This window comes from Simochromis diagramma, unplaced genomic scaffold (genome assembly GCF_900408965.1).
Source record: "Simochromis diagramma unplaced genomic scaffold, fSimDia1.1 OVJJ01000419.1, whole genome shotgun sequence".
NCBI classification, from domain to species: Eukaryota; Metazoa; Chordata; class Actinopteri; order Cichliformes; family Cichlidae; genus Simochromis; species Simochromis diagramma.
Window position 1 is genome coordinate 5200398 of NW_024387244.1, and position 18590 is coordinate 5218987.

Consider the following 18590-nt stretch of genomic DNA (forward strand, 5'->3'; position numbering starts at 1 on the left):
AAAGATGGAGGAAGGAGTGTGAGGTGTAGTTTTTTTTCTTTAATGTTGCTGTGATGGAAAACTGCCCAGCTCATGTCTAGTAGAACCAATGAACTAAATTAGCTGTTGTTGTGCATCAAGGGCTCAACACTTGATAGCGATTAACATTGCTGTTTTGTCTCTTTGATTGAGGGGGGAGGAAAACATTTGTTAAGATGGGAATTTATATAATGATCACATTTATTTCAGATGCTTAAAAATTCTTTGCATCAGGAGCATTCAGTTAAATTATTTGCCAAGAAAATATGAGTATTTTGAACATTTTAATAAACTGAAACAGCATGTTAACAAATTATATTCAGGTCAAGAATCACAGCTGAGGAAATATTTGCCAGCTTCATACCAGTCTCAGAAGACAGTGAGGTCTTCACACTGACACTCAGTGTGGCTGCTCCTGACATGATTCACCTGGCCATGCAATAACTTTGCCTCAGTCTTTTTTTTATTAGATGCCATATCTGTAGATGGAGTGAGCTGGCATTAGTACCATCTTCTGTCTCGCGCGCCTTCTCTTTCTATCATTGTCAGTCTCCTCGCTCGCAATTTAATATCATGTCTGCCTGACCTGCAGGGATTCTTTCAGCCCGTTTACTCCACTAAAGTGGAGTCAACACAGCAGAACCACTCAGTGGAAGCACACAATTACTGTCTGAATGAGGTTCATTATAAGTTTATTTTGCAGCATTTTTGCTCTGAGTTCTGGCCATTTCCACCAAGCCCTCCACCAGCAGATTTACAGCAGCTGAGCTGAACTCTAACCATGCTCTAAATAGCGCCATGAAATCACCCAAACCTATGCCTAATTGTCTCATTTTATTTATTACATGGTTCATTACATAGATGATCAAACCAGATTAATGTGTTTAATTATTCTCACTTCCATCAGTGTGTGTAGTAAAAGTATGTAATTAGCTATTTGGATTATTAATAGGACAATTACACCAGGCTACATGGCTCTTATGGAAATGAACCTCAGGCTCGTAAACCTCACTTAGGCATACGGCAACAGCGAACCTTCTGAATAATTTACATACACTTTAATATTTTATGCATAGACATATTTGTGCATGTTGTCCATCTTGAGGTAATTTGTTGTGCTGTATTGCTATACTTTTCTGACACGTTAACCGAACTGAGGGTAGCCAAACTGGGCTGAATGATTATAAAGGTGGGATCACTAACTAGACCTCTCAGTAATGTGACTGCACCACTCTCCTAAAAAAAATCCCCACGAACATCATCCATGAGTTACACATGCAGACAGAATGAATTATTGATGGTGTAGACAGAGTCTGGTTTAAAGCTGTAAGCTGATAACATACAGTGGAACATTTCATCTAAATAAACAGATCGAGATGGAGCTTGTTGTGGAGCCAGTCATTTGCTTATCGTGCTGCAAGTGCATCTGCATTTTTCCACATGGCTTCTCTCACTACAGGCAACTGTATACCAGCAGGAACTTGTTTTAGGTAAAAGAATCCACAGGGAGTGGAGAAACAGGGACAGAGAAGTGTGAAATTACATTTGAATACATCCTCCCATCCTTTTGGTGTGAGTTTATTCGTGGGCATGTGTGCATATACTCCAGAAGAGGAGGTTCCCATTTTTGTCTACAAACTCCAGCAACTTTAATACCCACACTGATCAGCTCCAGTGGTGCAGAAAAATATCCAAAACATCCAGCTTACAGTAAATGGCAGTTAACTGCTTCTTTTAGTTTGCCAAAATTATCATTTGACTACAGCTTCAAGGAACACACAGAAGAAAAAAATTGAACCTACATCTCAGGTACATTGCGTCCGTAGTAAACGTGTAAAAGCACAGTTAAGATTTTAAAGACATTTTAATACACTTTAAGTCGTTGCAGCAGTGCATAAAAATGTAGAAAATATAGTTTTATGGAAATAATAGAAAAAGATGGCATGGCTAAACTACAATTGTTCTCTGCAGGTGATTGTGTTACAAACCAAGACTAAGAAGAGTAAATTCTACTCGAGAATGCAGCTTTGAGGGAAAATGGGCTCCATAGGCAATAAACACATCTGAGAGAACTCTAGATTGTTTACTTTGTTTGATCTTGGTTGATATAATTCATTCTGAAATAATGTGTTTAAATTATTAACAGCTTTAGTTTATTACATGATAAATATGATGAACAAGCTCAAGCTCAATTGGAAAGCGCAGTGTTGGATATTTCTGTGCCACGGTCAAGCGCGAGGAACATTTTGCTGTTCTTTTTTTTTTTGCATCCTGATAGATAAGTGTGAATGAAATCAGTTTGAAACCATAGCCACTCAGCCTGATTGGTCAAGTAACCAAGAATTATTCTTTGTTTATTTAACTTCTTATAAAAAAAAACAAAAAAAAAACAGGGATATTACTGATGGAGATTATGGAATTGTTGCTTGTGTAATCAGGAATCAAATGGTGAAGAAAGGCATAAAAGGAATGACTTCATGGCATTTCAATCTGCATTGTTCCATGGTGAACTCCCTCTTCATTATTTACATGCATTTTCACACACTTGATTATTTTTACACATTTGGACCTGATTATTTGAGTGTTTCTCTCACCAAGACTTAGCTAGGACTGGCTGGCTGTGCAAGCCCTTTCTGACTTCTGTTTCCCTACTGGCAGGCTGACAGCCACTGTATCTAAAATCCTCCATTGGATAGATTCCAACTCCACTGTCTTGTGTTGCATCTAATGATGCTATTCTTTGCTTTTAAAGTTCACTGTTGGTCTCTAACCAAACGCTGTGCAGTGCAGAGCAAGGACCACTGTTCTTAACTGCTCTCTAAGGGCGCGAGGTTGCTCATGGCTCTGTGGTTTATTTGCCGTAAAGTAGGGCAACTTTTATTTGCAGAGTTGAATCGTTTATGTCGTGTTATTTATTCGTTCTTGATCAGTGGGTGGGTGAGTGGGTGAGTGGTTGCACAAACCAGTGAACCTACCTCATTCTTCAATATCCACCCTTTCCATTACCGCAAATTGAATCCAATTCCAGTTCGGTTTGAAAAAAGCAGAATTCTATTATCTCATAACTGCGTACAATGTGTGTGCAGGAATAAAGGAAATATGCAAATACTATGAATGAAATCAGATACAGTTAACACACACCATTTCCAGCTCAGAGCACTGGCCACAGCAAATCTGTGTTCTTGCTGTTATCATTCATTTTTTAACTATGTTCCCTGAACAGTCTCCATGGGGTTGATGTAGTCTGTGCTTGAGTTTTAAATTGCTAATTCTAGATAACATCCCCTGATGTTTTGCCTAATTAGTCTGTTCTGTCTCTGTATTTTCTATAGAAATCCCTGAATCGGATCCCACTGAGAGCTCACCATCTAGTGAACATGTCAACTTCTCTAGTCTTCAGGGTCTCAGGCAACACCCTACCTTTGTTCCTGCTCCCAGCTCCCAGTTTCAGTGGGCCATCAAATCAATGCGCATTCCCAAACTAGGCCTTCCTAAAAATGTGGGCTATGTGGGTAAAAAACCCACCTGGGAGCCAATGGAAGCTAAAGCAGGACCCATTGAGATGATGACCCTGCCCACCTTCCTTCGACAGGACTACACAGATAATTATTCAGGTGAAGGCAAAGAGCAGGATACAGAGAATGTCAATACTCCAACTGCCAGAAGCGCATCAGGAGAGGAGAAAGTGATAGAGGGTAGTGGAGAAGGGAGCAATGTGGCGGATGGATTTGGAATGAAAGACAACAATTTGGACAGCAGTGGCATCAAAGTGATTACTGAGTCGAAATCTTCACTCAGCCACAGTGATTTTGCCACTGTGACTGAGCGCACAACTCTGTCCCACTGGCAGCTGGTGGAACAGCCCACCACCCCACCTCAGGTCTCCCAGGAAACAGAGTCAGCAGAGGAGGCTAAGGGCGAGATCTTCTACATTCACAGGCCTACTGACAAGCTCTCATCTACCTCCTCACACAGCGGGGAAGTTAGTTCAAACTCCGGATTCACCCCAGTTTATAGAAAAGACAGTAAAGATACAAGCACTGATGAGGTGATGATTACCGCACATGAGGCTTTGATAGAGATGCTGACAACTTCTGAAATGACGACGGCAGAGCTTCTGGGCAGAGATGCACAGACAGTGGATCCTGCTACCACAGCAGCCACTATAGAAAATAGATCTTATACAGAGGAGCCATCTATTTCCATTTCGTGGGCTCAGGAAGTCAAGGAGAAAGCTACAAGTTTCCCCAACATGCAGGGCCTCTCATCGACTCCTGCACCCGAAGGAGCATCCACAACCACTTCTGGAGTCATTCACTTGACTACTGCCGTATCAGACATCAAGGTTGCTGCTACAGAAATGGAATCCAGATCTGCCGTTTCTGAGTCTTTTGTTGTGGGAAGCCATTGGACGCCATTCAAGGGCTTAAAGTCAGAGGAACATAAAACCCCGCCAACAACAGAAGATACTGGTACAAAGAATCCTTTTGGCATTCTTGTACCCAGCTGGGAATTTGGGCTCATCCCATCAGGTAGGTTAGCTTCATGTTGTTCCCAGTGAATTAACTGTCATTATTGTCTTCATCATTGTGACTGTCTAATCAGCAGAGATTTATTTAATTATGTATGCAGATTAGTTGGAGACAAAAGCATCAGTACCCTCCACCTTAAAACTAACTCAGATATAAAACATATGCTCCCAACTTGGTCTGTCTGTCACTTGTTGTTTCATTCTACATCCTGTTTCTGTCTCCTGCTTTGACATATATCATGCATTCTTAATCCAGCCTCGTTTGCCCTTTGTGCCTTCACATTTACTTTCATTCCTTGTCCCACCCTCCCACACTGGTATGGAGACAACTTTAGACAGAGAAGTAGTGCAGTGAAGTGAGACCAGCTAGGTCTTAGTGAAGTAATTAGCGGGTCACAGTGAGTGCAATTAGGTGAGCTGGGAAGAGGCAGAGATCCTAGTCCCCAACAAATCAATGTAGACACAAACTACAAGATGGAACTCGTAATAGACTGTGGTCTCTTCTTCTGTCTCATTTTCTTTTGTGTTCATGTTTATTTGACTCGATCTTCCATTTTTGGCTCAACTATGTTTTCTTATACACTCACAATAATTGCAATGTCTGTGCTCTTTGTCTCACGACAATCACATCGATTTCTTTTGATACTTAATGCACCTGCTACTTGTGGCAGAAAACCTCAAAGTAAATGAACACGGAAAATGCTGCATGCTGTATAAGTCTACTCAGGTCTCTGAAATTTGTCTGGTTTTAACAACCAAAATGTGTTTGCTCAATGTTTAATGAATCTATGTGGAAGGATTGCAATATTTATTGCTCCTTAACTAATGCCTTATATTCATCCTCAGATCTGTGCTTCTAGGTTTTGAAAATGCATTTTTAACATCATGATTTGGATTATGAGTCATCCTGCTCAGTAAAGTGCATTTCTAAAAGTTTTATGTCATCACATGGAGTTGGTGCTGTTGGGAATCACATTGCACGTGGCCCACATACTGTACAGTTTTTTATATAGATAGATAGATAGATAGATAGATTTACACTAACAGTCAAAAGTTTGGACGCACCTTCTTATTTAATGGTTATTCTTTATTTTCATGACTATTTACACTGTAGAGTCTCACTGAAGGCATCAAAACTATGAATGAACACATATGGAAAAAAGTGTGAAATAACTCAAGACATGTTTTATATTTTAGATTCTTCAAAGTAACCACCCTTTGCTTTGATTAGTGCTTTGCACACTCTTGGCATTCTCTCAATGAGCTTCATGAGGTTGTCATCTGCAATGGTTTTCCAACAGTCTTGAAGGAGTTCCCACAGATGCTGAGCAGTTGTTGGCTCTTTTGCCTTCCCTCTCATCTCATCTCATCTCATCTCATCCCAAACCATCTCGATTGGGTTTAGGTCTGCTGATTGTGGACCATCAGGCCATCAGGCACAGCACTCCATGACTCTCCTACTTGGACAAATAGCCCTTACACAACCTGGAGTTGTGTTTGGGGTCATTGTCCTGTTGGAAAATAAACGATGGTCCAACTAAACACAAACCGGATGGGATGGGATGTCGCTGCAGGATGCTGTGGTTGCCATGTTTGAATAAATCTCCAACAGTGTCACCAGACACACAAAGACACAGCGGGTGGAACCAAAGATCTCAAATCTGAACTCATCAGACCAAAGCACAGATTTCCACTGCTCTAATGTCCACTCCTTGTGTTTCTTGGCCCCCAAAAAATTTCTTATGCTTGTTGCTTTTCCTTAGTCGTGGTTTCTTAGCAGCTATTCGACCATAAAGGCCTGATTCGCGCAGTCTCCTCTGAACAGTTGATGAAGAGATATGTCTTCTACTGGAACTCGTAGCATTTATCTGGGCTTTAATCTGAGATGCTGTTAACTTGTAATTTCTGAAGCTGGTGACTCGGATGAATTTATCCTCAGCACCAGAGGTGACTCTTGGTCTTCCTTTCCTGGGGCAGTCCTCATGTGAACCAGTTTCATCATAGCACTTGATGGTTTTTGTGACTGCACTTGGGCACACATTCAAAGTTTTAGAAATTTTCTCGACTGACCGACTTTCAGTTCTTAAAGCAATGATGGACTGTTGTTTCTCTTTACTTAGCTGATTGGTTCTTACCACAATATGAATTCTAACAGTTGTCAAATAGGGCTCTCAACTGTGTACCAAACTGACTTCTGCACAACACAACTGATGGTCCCCACACCATTAAGAGTTCAAGAAATTCCACAAATGAACCCTGACAGGGCCCACCTGTGTAGTGGAAACTATTTCAGGTGATTACATCATGAAGCTCACTGAGAAAAGGCCAAGGGTTTGCAACGCTGTCAATAAAACAAAGGGTGGCTACTTTGAGGAATCTAAAATATACGCCAATTCCATATCTTGTTTTAAAATATTTGATGTTTTCAGTATGAAGACATTGAGAAGGTGTGTCCAAACTTTTGACTGGTATATGCATTTAAAAATTATTATATATATTAAAATAAAAAGTCTGAATATATCGAATGAAGTCATCCCCACAGGAGAAATCAGATTTGGTCGAGTGATGTTTTCTAGTTTACAGGGAGCTGTAAAGCAGGAGATGAGCTTTCATCCGTTTAATAACAACAGGAGTAGGAGATAGATTTTGATTTCAGTCGAATGCACCACAGCAAACCAATAACGTAGGCTCAACTCTGTCTTGTTTGCTTGAGGTGCATGCATTCAATATATTTCACATTTTATGAATGCTTTCCATGGAGCATGACCATGAACCATTATGCAATCATTTAATTTAGTGAACGTGTAAATCCTGCCAAATTATTTTATTCAGAGAAGGAAAAAACTGTTTATATAAGTGCAGCTCAAGGGCATTAAAAAAAAAAATGTAAACACTATATTCTCTGTGTTCAACTGTTTATTACATCAGAAAAAGAAAAGAAAACAGTCAGTAGTAGAGGACATTTTGTCTTTATCATGGTGATATTTGAATGGACTGAGTGGCCCTGCTCTTGTTGAGTGATTAGAAGCATGAGACCACTTCCTCTGTGTGACCTTTTATAGTTGTCAGTTTTTAGTACAGAGGAAATTACAGCAATGGTTGTCTGCCCATTACTTCAGAGAGATAGAGACAGAGAGAAGGGAAAGGGCAGGAGGATGGACAGCCCTGGGAAGTAAGAATAGGGGGCGGGAGGGTTGAGGCAGTGCTTGAGAGAGGTGAGCGTGTCCTCCACAATGCTGTGGGTAGGAGAACATAAAGCTCTTTAATCAATGATCAGAGACTACACTAACCATAGTCCTGTGGGCATCCAGCGAGCACCTTGTTCCTCCCCATGTTTTCTTTTTCCTCTCCTCCTTTTTCTTTTTTAAATTTATTTTTTTACATGTCTGTGCTTCCTTCCGATCTTCATTCATCGCTGTCTGATCAGGCTCAGCCCCTCTGTGTCCTGTTTGGCTATATATCTCTGTGATAAGACAATGGTATATAACGAAACACCCAGCTTTTCCAATCCCTTGTCGCTTTGCCCTCCAGCTAAACCCACACAGATGGGTGGACACACACACTCAAACACAAACACATACATAAGGGGGGAAAAGATATGTGAAGAAGAAGCACCAGCATGCAGAGCTCACTCTGAAGTAAACCTCTCTAATCCATCCCACATGTCACACCATCATATACAAACACACACACCGGATATGTGCTAATCCCTCTCTGTGAACACTGTGAAAAGTAGAGACATTTATTTTCTTTTTAAAATTTATTTTATCTTAATTTCCATATTGTATAATCCTAAAGACGGCATTTGTTGAAGTTTGCAACTACGAAAAGTTACAAAAATTGATTTCCAATCCAACGTGTCTCAACAAGCATGGAAATTTACCAAATGCTTCGGAGCACTGGCATCCGGCCCTTTAGGGTGATGAAGCGAGGCAGGTGCATACAGTAATATTGGCTGTCTATCCAACCTTTAAATTACCAATGCTGGTCTGATACTCTGGCAAACAGGGAGCAGGATGCCTCTGAGTTATAGCCATTTTGACTGAAGCCTTGTCCCAGGCTCTAGATGGATCAGACCTCTGGCAACATCAATAACACGGCAGCCAGCCCTCTACCAAATTAGAGTGTTAAATTTGGAGGAGAAAAGCCAGTAGGTTGAAGTGTGTGCATGTGTGCGTGCGTGTGTATGTGTTTATGGGAGGAGACGGAGATAAATGGAGACAGGGACAGACTGGGGTGGCATATTATGAGTGTGGGTCTGTGGATAGATGTTCAGTTTGTCTGCTGGCTGTTGGAGTCCTTGGATAGGCTGTCTGGAGCAGCAAGAGGGCACATTCTCAATGCTGCATATAGAAGTGTATTGATTTTCCTGCCTCTCGTTCCCTGTGTCTTCCATCTTTTTTTTTTTCTTGACTATCCTTCTTTCCCTCTGCCCTACCAGCTTTTCTCATCTCCCTCCTTACCCATCTCCCTGACTTTATGTCTTTTATTACTCTGCTGGTCATTGTTATGACTCTCCCTGGCATAATGTTTTGATAGCCTCTTGAACTCCAACATGATACAACACAAGGCAGTCAATTGCTGTCTAACTGTATCTGTCCCCTGTAGGATCCTCTGCCTCAGCAAAATCACTTGCGTTTAAAAAAGAAGTCACCTCACTTTAAATCCATTCATTGCCTAATCAGTCATCCTCCCCTCTACTTTCCATCTCCAAGTTTCTCTTCTTTCTTTTCATGGTGTAATTCCACCATTTTTCCATATCAAACACTCCTGCCGAATCGAATCCAGCGCCACTGGCTGCTGCTTATTAAATGAATGGGCTTTGTTAAAGAGGAGCCTTAAGGGACTTTTGGTTCTATCGTGGTGTGGGATGAAATGGTGTTACATACCGCTCTGTGCTGACTGAGCATAGGCCCTTTGTATCCCGTTAACCAGGGAAATAACAGCACTACCAAAGTGTTGAAAATGAGCTCAGATCAACTATGCTGAGCCTTTTGTGTACATCATTAACTGTTAATGATATTAATGCAGACCAGTCTTAAATCCACTGAATTTCCATCAAATCCTACTGTCAGTTTCTCTGTAAACAGATGTATAACTTTGAGGATATCTCAGTGATTAGTCTCAGGTGAAGTCTACTAAAGAGAGGATGTCATTCTTTGAGGAAATAATCATGCCGGGACCCAAATACAGAAACCACGGAGGCAAAATGGAAATTTACAAAAAATTCACTCCTTTATTTTCAGCACACAAGTATGACTGAACAAAATTTCATTCAATACAAGTCTATTTTTCAAAAACAAACACTAAAAGTCCTAATCAAAACAACCAAATGTAGTAGATTATCTTGAGATCACAAATGAATTATATGCAGAAACAGAAGGGCTTTGTGACAGCAACCTGACGAATATGGAGGGAGAAAATGCATACTAAATAAATACACCAGGGAGAAGGGTAAGAAGGTGCAGGTGAATTCAATTAAGACAATAATGAGGATGGGAGACGGAAAAAAAGAAGACAGTAAGATGCAGAAATTAGCATGAAGAACTAACCTACAAAATGATTACTGATTACTACAGCTATAAAAAAAAAGTCAGTAATTTGCCCCTCAGGGATAGGAGAGCAGAGACAAAAAGAAACAAACAAATCCATTGTTTTACTGACAAACTAGTCTTTTCTTCATTCTTGCATTCTTGCTACAGTTACTTGTTATATTGTCAGTTTGTATTCCCTCAATGGTCAGACACAGTGTTACCACCCTAAGATTAGCCTTTAGGTCCGTATCCTCAGGTAAACAAGATGGTCTCAATTTCCAGTCAACTGAAAGATCTCTTACAAGTGTGAATCGATAACCCCTGTTTTACCCCCAAATCACGGTTTACAAGAGAATGTTGGACAGCAGGACAATCAGTACAGCTGGTATCAAAACCTTCTTTCATTTGTTCTTACAGAACAGAGCAAAACTACATCAATACTATCACGCTGTTAGTCATGGCATTAACTCCAGCAAACTATAGACTGGATGGACATGATGGATGTAGCCCTTTTTTAAACTCTATATTGCTCAGCCAGCTATACGTGCAACTTAGGTGCAGTTTGTTTGTTTTTTTTTATTATGGTTGGATCTGCCCCTTAATGCATCTCCTCATACTGTGTTTCATTCTTAATCATAGTAAGAATGAAACATTCCATTATGCAAGAACATAATTCATTAATTTGAACTTGGAAGAGTTTTCATTTTTGTTGTTTTGTTCCTTTGAAAATTGATAATATGAAATATACCATAAAGTACACGATGAATAACATAAACCGAGTACATAAGAAGAAGAGTAAAGATTAAAGAGAGCAATAAAACAAAAGCAGCCTTGATGAAGTACAGAGAGCTCAGTCAAACATGATTAACCTTTCCCAAGTCAAGCTGAGCTTTACTTGCTGAGCAACGTCCAAGAAGTGATACAAACGCTGTGCCTGGCAAGGTCATCATCTAACATCAACAGCAGTGATATAAAAAACAAATTCTTGCTCCTTTGCAAAGCACTGTTGGTTTTCAATGAATAAACTCAAACCCATCCTGAGTAAATTTCACCAGGGAATTTTTATTTTCATGCTTTTCATGCAATTTTTTTTATTTTACATCAGCCAAAACGCTCCAGCGGAAAAAAAAAATCTGTTATCAGTGTTCACTGTCTTCTGGGAATGGAGAGCATTCTTTAAACATGTAAAAGTCAATGACATGCCACTTAAGTTGGTAAAGCTAATACTCTGTGAAGATTTTGGTTTAATATTCTGCAGCAAGCTTGGAAAAGCATAGAAAAGTCTTGAACAGGCGTTTTTATGGCATCATAAAAATGCTTTATTATGTTTGCTGCCACAACAAAACCTGGTGATTATTCAGCCTAGGAGCCCCATCACAGGCAGCTGTATTTTATTTTTTAGATTGTGTGACCCAGAGCTCCCATTATGGCAGATGAATGACTGCATCTCTTGACTGTTCCTGGTAGCAAATCCGCAACAGAATTGATAAACAAGTTTTGTTGTTGTTTTTATGAATATTTTCTCATCTCAAAGCCCTCTAAAGATCAGTTGGGAGGCAAACAAAAGTGTGGCGTTAACTCTAGTAATGCAGTAACAATCGATACTAAACTTCAGTTTTTTGTGTCCCTGGGCACAACATATGTCTTCTAATCATGCATTTGTCTTTTTATTACTCAGCTTTATACTTGCATATGCACAAAGCCCCTTTGTGTGACCATTTGTGGTCTTTTCTCCCATTCAGCTCTCAGTAACTTTGCATTTTTGTATTGCAAGTTTACGATAATTGATCCTAGTCCCATACCAGCCAAAATATGGCAAACATTTGCTCCTGTTGCCTTTATGAATGAGTCACATTCAAACCAGCTGACTCAATGAGGAGTAAAACAACTAAAAGTAAAATCTCACAGCAGATACAGCCATCAGCTGCTTGGTGGAGCATTCATGCAACCTCATCTCTGCCTGTTTTATGGTACTCATTTTCATTTTGAAGCTGCTCAAAAGAAGATGAATGAAGACCCCTCCTGGGTTGTATGTCACCCTATTTAGAAAAAAAAAAAAACAAGAACAAAAACCAAAGAGCATTTCACTCAGGGATTTTTTTTTTCTTACCCAATGAAAAACTGAGTGTTTGTTGTCAGGCACAGACTTTGGGATCCTGCTGGTTTGTAGAGTTTCAGTGAAGCAAAGAACAACATCACCTCTGTGTGCCACCAATTGTGATGTGATAGGGGCGATGGATGGAGACAGACAGCTGGACGTGGTGCTGTCAGACTGAATAAAATCCTTTATGTGGAGTCATTGTGTGACTGTGCAGAGTAGAAAACACTCACCTGGTTGCATGATATAGGTTACAGTGGAGCATTCAAGTGCCATCAGATTAGATGTCAGGAATCAGCTTCCTTCTGCTGAAAGAGACAGGTAACAGTTCTATCCTCTCCGAGGTCAGAGAAATGAGACAAAATATCAGCTACTTTTATTACAACCAAATGCGGAGCATGTAGGCATTAATTTTATGGTAACAGGTCACTAGGCAGAGCATAAAAACAATGGCTGCCAAACATGATTTGAATACCAGCATCCTTGCGTGTTCCTCTCACGCTTTCGCACTCCATTTGCAGTCAGACACACGCGTGCACACCTGTCAGGATCTCAGCAAGTCACACATGCATGCACTTGCCGTCAAAAATGGAGCTGCCTGCCATCAAGGTTAACAGCGAAATGTATGATTTCGAACTGAGGTATTTTCTAGCTACAGACGAGTGGCAGCAGAGGGGATGAGTGCACTCAGCTGGGGGTTTTGAGTTGCCAAATTGCCTGACTGACTTTGCTCCTTCTCTGTGGTGCTAAAGGCAGAGCAGAGCAGTGGCAGCGGTGTTTGGCTCCCAGCATCAGTCACAACGCATCATGTAGCAGCCAGCCCACAGCGGGTGCAAGGGCTGAGCGGTCTCTTCATGTAGGGCATGTCAGACACACCCACGGATCTGTCCCAGCGAGAAGGATTCAGAGACGAGGAAAAATTACAAGTCACAAGAGGGGGAAGGTCTCTAAATGGGTAGAGGATATGAAGGTGTAAATTATACAATTTTCTGAGTTTCTGCTGGCAAGCAGCACTCTGGGGTCATCTAAAGTAGTTCTTCTTTGTTGAGTTTTAAATATTTCTACAGGCAAACCCTCCTGCCCACAGCTTGCTTGTAGTAATAGTGCTGCAATGCTGTCAGAACAACTTCCTCGTGGTAACCACAGTGGGATAGAGACATACACACAGGGGAAGATGAGATTCCCTAACCACATACGTGTGTGTGTGTGTGTGTGTGTGTGTGTGTGTGTGTGTGTGTTCCCTTCTATTACCAATTTTCTGACCTAAATCCATTTAGATAGTTGCATTGTGGAGACCTGACTAGATTTCAGGGACAAAAAACAAGTCCCTAAAGTTTAACTCATTCAATATAAGGTTAGGCAAGAAGTAGTTATCCTTAGGGTTTAGAACCCTGAAACGAATAAAAGTGTAATGTCCTCTAAAGGAATAGAAATAGAACTCTGTGTATTTGTGCTCGTGTCGCCTTTGCTTTTCATTTAAAGCAAAAAAAAAATGTCGTGTGTCCAAAGTCAGTGAGGGTGTTTCCAAGCATGCTTGGCATATTTGTAGATTTTTGCAGAAAAGATTTGGAAAAAGTAGAATAGAAACTGAAGTATTTTGGAGATTATTCATTGCCTTCTCAGCCAGTCTCAGCATTAGCCTCATCTCTTTTAAGCATATGTGTCAATCGCAGTGAGGAAATGGCTCATCATTTTCAAGTGTGGAAATAAGCTTCACCAAGCAAGAAAGTATTTTTGTTTTTGATCCAGTTTAACTAGACACAAATGTACACCATCGCACTGTGTTTCCAAGGGAGGTTGTTCCTTTTAAAATTTCATTTAAAATTCTAGTGTGTCTCAGTGATGTGCACCTAGTGCTTAGTTCCATGATTTCTAACAATCCCAGTTAGAAATACAGTGTCTTTTAGGTGTGAAATGTTTCTGATCTATACACCCACCAAGAGTTATATCCAACACAGTCCAACACAGGTACAAAAATTAAATATGAATGACTTCAAAGAAACCCTCTCAGAGCAGCACCAGCTTCTCATTGAGAACAGTCTGTGCTTGGGTGAGGTTGGACAGGTAGGTCACCATTAACAGGTCATTGATGTTGGAATTGAGCATGTTCTCAAAGTCCTCAGGTGAGATAGTGGGTACTTCGTTTACCAGATCCATCAGGAAACGGCCCACGCTGTTGTCTGCTGTCACCTTGCCAGACAGCACATCCTCAATGTATGCCAGCACTGTGGTCAACATGTACAAACACCATTAGATGACATATAACAGAAATATAAATGATAATTTGTTTTACAGCTTATTTGAAACAATGTTTAACAAATCATCAAAAGCATTTTTTCTTGCTAAGACCTCCTTATTATTCTGAAAATGCCGAAACTCACAAAATTCAACCATTTTCCAACCTCTTGCTTCTGATTTGCATGGAACTCCTTTGTAAATCTTTTGCACCACATGTGCTACAAGGGCATAAAAATATCAGAGGAGGACTGTGGATTTCAAGGTCAAAGCATACCATCATGTTCCTTGCACTTCATGTGGCACATTTTGCAGTGCAGCTTACTGAATACTGAAAATATGAAACAGCTCACTGCACTCGTTGCACACTTAATTTGACAGCATATTTTTCATTCACCGTGCATCTTCATGGAATTGTTCAATCACTTCATGTGTAACGCTGCAAATTCTTTAAGTCAAAATATAAATAATTCATAATCATTGGCAGTGTTTAAGCCCCTTTTTAGTTCTGTGGCTATATAAAATGTTATTAGACAGTTAAAAATGGGAGGATGTGGTTGATTCAATATTCTATTTCACAAAGCTCTGAAAATGAAAGCAAAGACAAATTGAAGAGAAGGGGGAAGAAACCCAAAGTGGATCGAATGTGTTTGTGATGATAAACCAGGATGGATTATTTTGCTGCCACTCTGACAGTCCAGATAATGCAATTTATTTAGCACGATCGGAGACGCTACAAGTGCTGCTCTTGTAACAATGGACCCTCAATTTGTTCGTCAGTCTCGCTTTACAGGGCTGTGGAATTGGGTTGTGTTGAATCCCTGGTATGTTACTCCTCCCCGGTCCTATCCAGGCTGATTCAGTGTGACGCTCGGCCCACAAGGTGCTCACTAAGAGTGCATCGGCTGCTTTCTGCTGTCTCGGGCTGCTGGTGCTGTAGCTAATCGCAAGTGTCATGCTTTTTCATATTTTGTGTTGTTGTGTGTGCGCGCTTGTGTGTGTGTGTATGTGTTTGCTTGGAGAAAAAAAAATTTAATATAGTTAAAAAGAGATGAAGTTGAAAGTGGAAAGTTTTATTTAAATTTGCAATGGACCAAAAGCCAGATTGGGCTAAACTAGATTTGTAAACTTTCATCAACTTCAGCTTTTTGTATATATATATTTTTTTCTTGTATTGTGAAAGTGCAAGTTTGTTTGAATTAATTGTTTTTTCTGTAACGCATCTGAGCCTGTTTGCTTCTCTTTTTGTTTTGGGTTTGTTTTTGTGTTATATTTTGAAAATAAAATTGCAATGGACTCTCGGGCTGTCTTGCTATCTACACAAAGAAAAATTGATAAATAACTCTAAATATGCTTTATATCTTAGATTCCTGAGAGTAGCCCTTTGCTGGTTTATTGACAGTGCTGCAAACCCTTGGCCTTTTCTCAGTGAGCTTCATGATGTAATCACCTGAAATAGTTTCCACTACACAGGTGGGCCCTGTCAGGGTTCATTTGTGGAATTTCTTGAACTCTTAATGGTGTGGGGACCATCGGTTGTGTTGTGCAGAAGTCAGTTTGGTACACAGTTGAGAGCCCTATTTGACAACTGTTAGAATTCATATTGTGGTAAGAACCAATCAGCTAAGTAAAGAGAAACAACAGTCCATCATTGCTTTAAGAACTGAAGGTCAGTCAGTCGAGAAAATTACTAAAACTTTGAATGTGTGCCCAAGTGCAGTCACAAAAACCATCAAGTGCTACGATGAAACTGGTTCACATGAGGACTGCCCCAGGAAAGGAAAACCAAGAGTCACCTCTGCTGCTGAGGATAAATTCATCCGTGTCACCAGCCTCAGAAATTGCAAGTTAACAGCACTCAGATTAGAGCCCAGATAAATGCCACACAGAGTTCCAGTAGAAGACACATCTCTTCATCAAATGTTCAGAGGAGACTGCACGAATCAGGCCTTTATGGTCGAATAGCTGCTAAGAAACTATGACTAAGGAAAAGCAACAAGCATAAGAAATTTTTTAGGGCCAAGAAACACAAGGAGTGGACATTAGAGCAGTGGAAATCTGTGCTTTGGTCTGATGAGTTCAGATTTGAGATCTTTGGTTCCACCCGCTGTGTCTTTGTGTGATGCAGAAAAGGATGGTCTCTACATGCATGGTTCCCATTGCGAAGCGTGGAGGAGGAGGAGACGTGATGGTGTGGGGGTGCTTTGCTGGTGACACTGATGGGGATCTATTCAAAACTGAAGGCCACAGCATCCTGCAGTGACATCCCATCCGGATTGTATTTAGTTGGACCATCATTAATTTTTCAACAAGACAATGATCCCAAACACACCTCCAGGTTGCGTAAAGGCTGTTTGACCAAGTAAATGAGCCATGGAGTGCTGTCCCTGGTGGCCTGTCCTCCACAGTCAGCAGACCTAAACTCAGTCGAGATGGTTTAGGATGAGATGGACCACAGGGGGAAGGCAAAAGAGCCCTCAGTGCTCAGCATCTGTGGGAACTCGTCCTCACGAAGCACATCGAGAGAATGCCAAGAGTGTGCAAAGCAGTAATCAAAGCAAAGCGTGGCTTTAAAAACCATTAAATGAGAAGGTGTGTCCAACCTTTTGACTCGTGTATATATATGGTCTTGTTTTTCATTTTAATTTTTTATGTGGTAATACATCTTATTTGGGCTTTTTTCCTTTATGCGTCTCCACAGCTCTGTCTGTTTTGTGTCACATACACCAGCAGGGTTAACTTACCCCATTGAAATATGACTGAAATTGATCCCCGTACGATTTAAATAAATAATACTTTGGAACAGTTTAATATATTGGCAAGGTAGTAGGAGTCATTTGAGTAATCCAGTGTTGATTGCAACTTTAAGCATTCTTATTAATAATTAATGGAGGACTGTTAATGGTTACTTGTGGAATGGCTGAGCAGTGTGTTTGACATCTAGAACTACAGTTTAGATCCAGTGTTGCTTTCACCCCTCTGGACACACTCTCTCTCTCACAGACACACACAGGTGTGTAACGGCAACTAGACAAAGGACATCATATGTGGTCAGATGGACAGAAAAAGCTTCTCCCTCCCCTGCAGAGCTCATAAATCCTATTTTGTCAGACTCAGTGCAGTAATCACATCACTACACCTGCTCCATGAACAACCTTGCCTCTAAGATGTGAACACATTCCCAAAGGGTGCAGGCTTCTGTCTGCAGCTTTTGAAGCGCATCAGGTGTTCTGATCATCCAATCAGCTCCTGCGAGATCAGTAGTCAGGATACTGATCGATAGAATTACAAATGACTTCACACTGTTTGTAGTTTTTTGGCCTTTACAGTCACCTACCCTAATCAGTTTTATCACTACATTGACAATGTGACTTTGCACAAAGAACTTTCCGGTGTTTTATAGATTAACACTGACAATTGAAACCTTTGACTTTTGAGAGACAAAAAACAGATTTAGATGTACATTTACAAGCCGTTCAATAATGACATTAAATCATAGAGAACACACTTCTGAGGCAGCTGCTCCTAGACTTTTTTTTTTTTTTGCAGAATTTGCCTGATTGCTATCCCTTGGTCTTCCAGTTAAATGCAGACTGTGTAATTTCCACCCCTAGGGGTTTCTCAATAAAACTGATAATAAAAAAGGTAATTTGACAGCGTTGTGAAGGAGGATGAGGTTATAGAAGTTGTTGTCTTACTACCATTGCCGCAAAAGTCTAGTGTGGGTAAAACTTTTTAATATAAAACCTCATGGTATCTTTCAGGGAAACGGGGGTAAGACGATAACGTCCGTCAGTGAATATTATTTTAACTCGAAACACGATATCTTGATGTTGGTAAGATGATATTTCAAATAAGCCAACCCTGTCCCAAAACGCTTTCTCCAGATGAACAGATTCAACCTTTTGGGATTTACTTACCTGGATGATTGAGCATGCATCAAGACAATCTAACTCTATCAATTCATTCTAATGAAATATGTAACTTTAGCTAAGATAACGTTATTTTCTTACCTTCCCACTTCCCATTGGCTACCTTCCCATTGGCTGTTGGATAGATGTACAGATCTTTTTTTTAATTGGATTTTGTTATTTATAAATATCAACATTATTGTTTGAAAAATAACACAAAAGAACAGATTATTTATAAACAAAAACAATTTATTACGTGTTGG

At 40.3% G+C, this 18590-nt stretch overlaps 1 protein-coding gene across 1 annotated transcript in view; it reads left to right on the forward strand.

Annotated features, from left to right (window-relative positions):
* ncanb (neurocan b) overlaps positions 1-18590 on the forward strand; it is a 141449-nt gene that overhangs the window by 35733 nt on the left and 87126 nt on the right. The window contains exon 9 of the mRNA XM_040052746.1: positions 3351-4550. Within this exon, the coding sequence (XP_039908680.1) occupies positions 3351-4550 (1200 nt within the window). The remainder of the gene's footprint in view (positions 1-3350; positions 4551-18590) is intronic.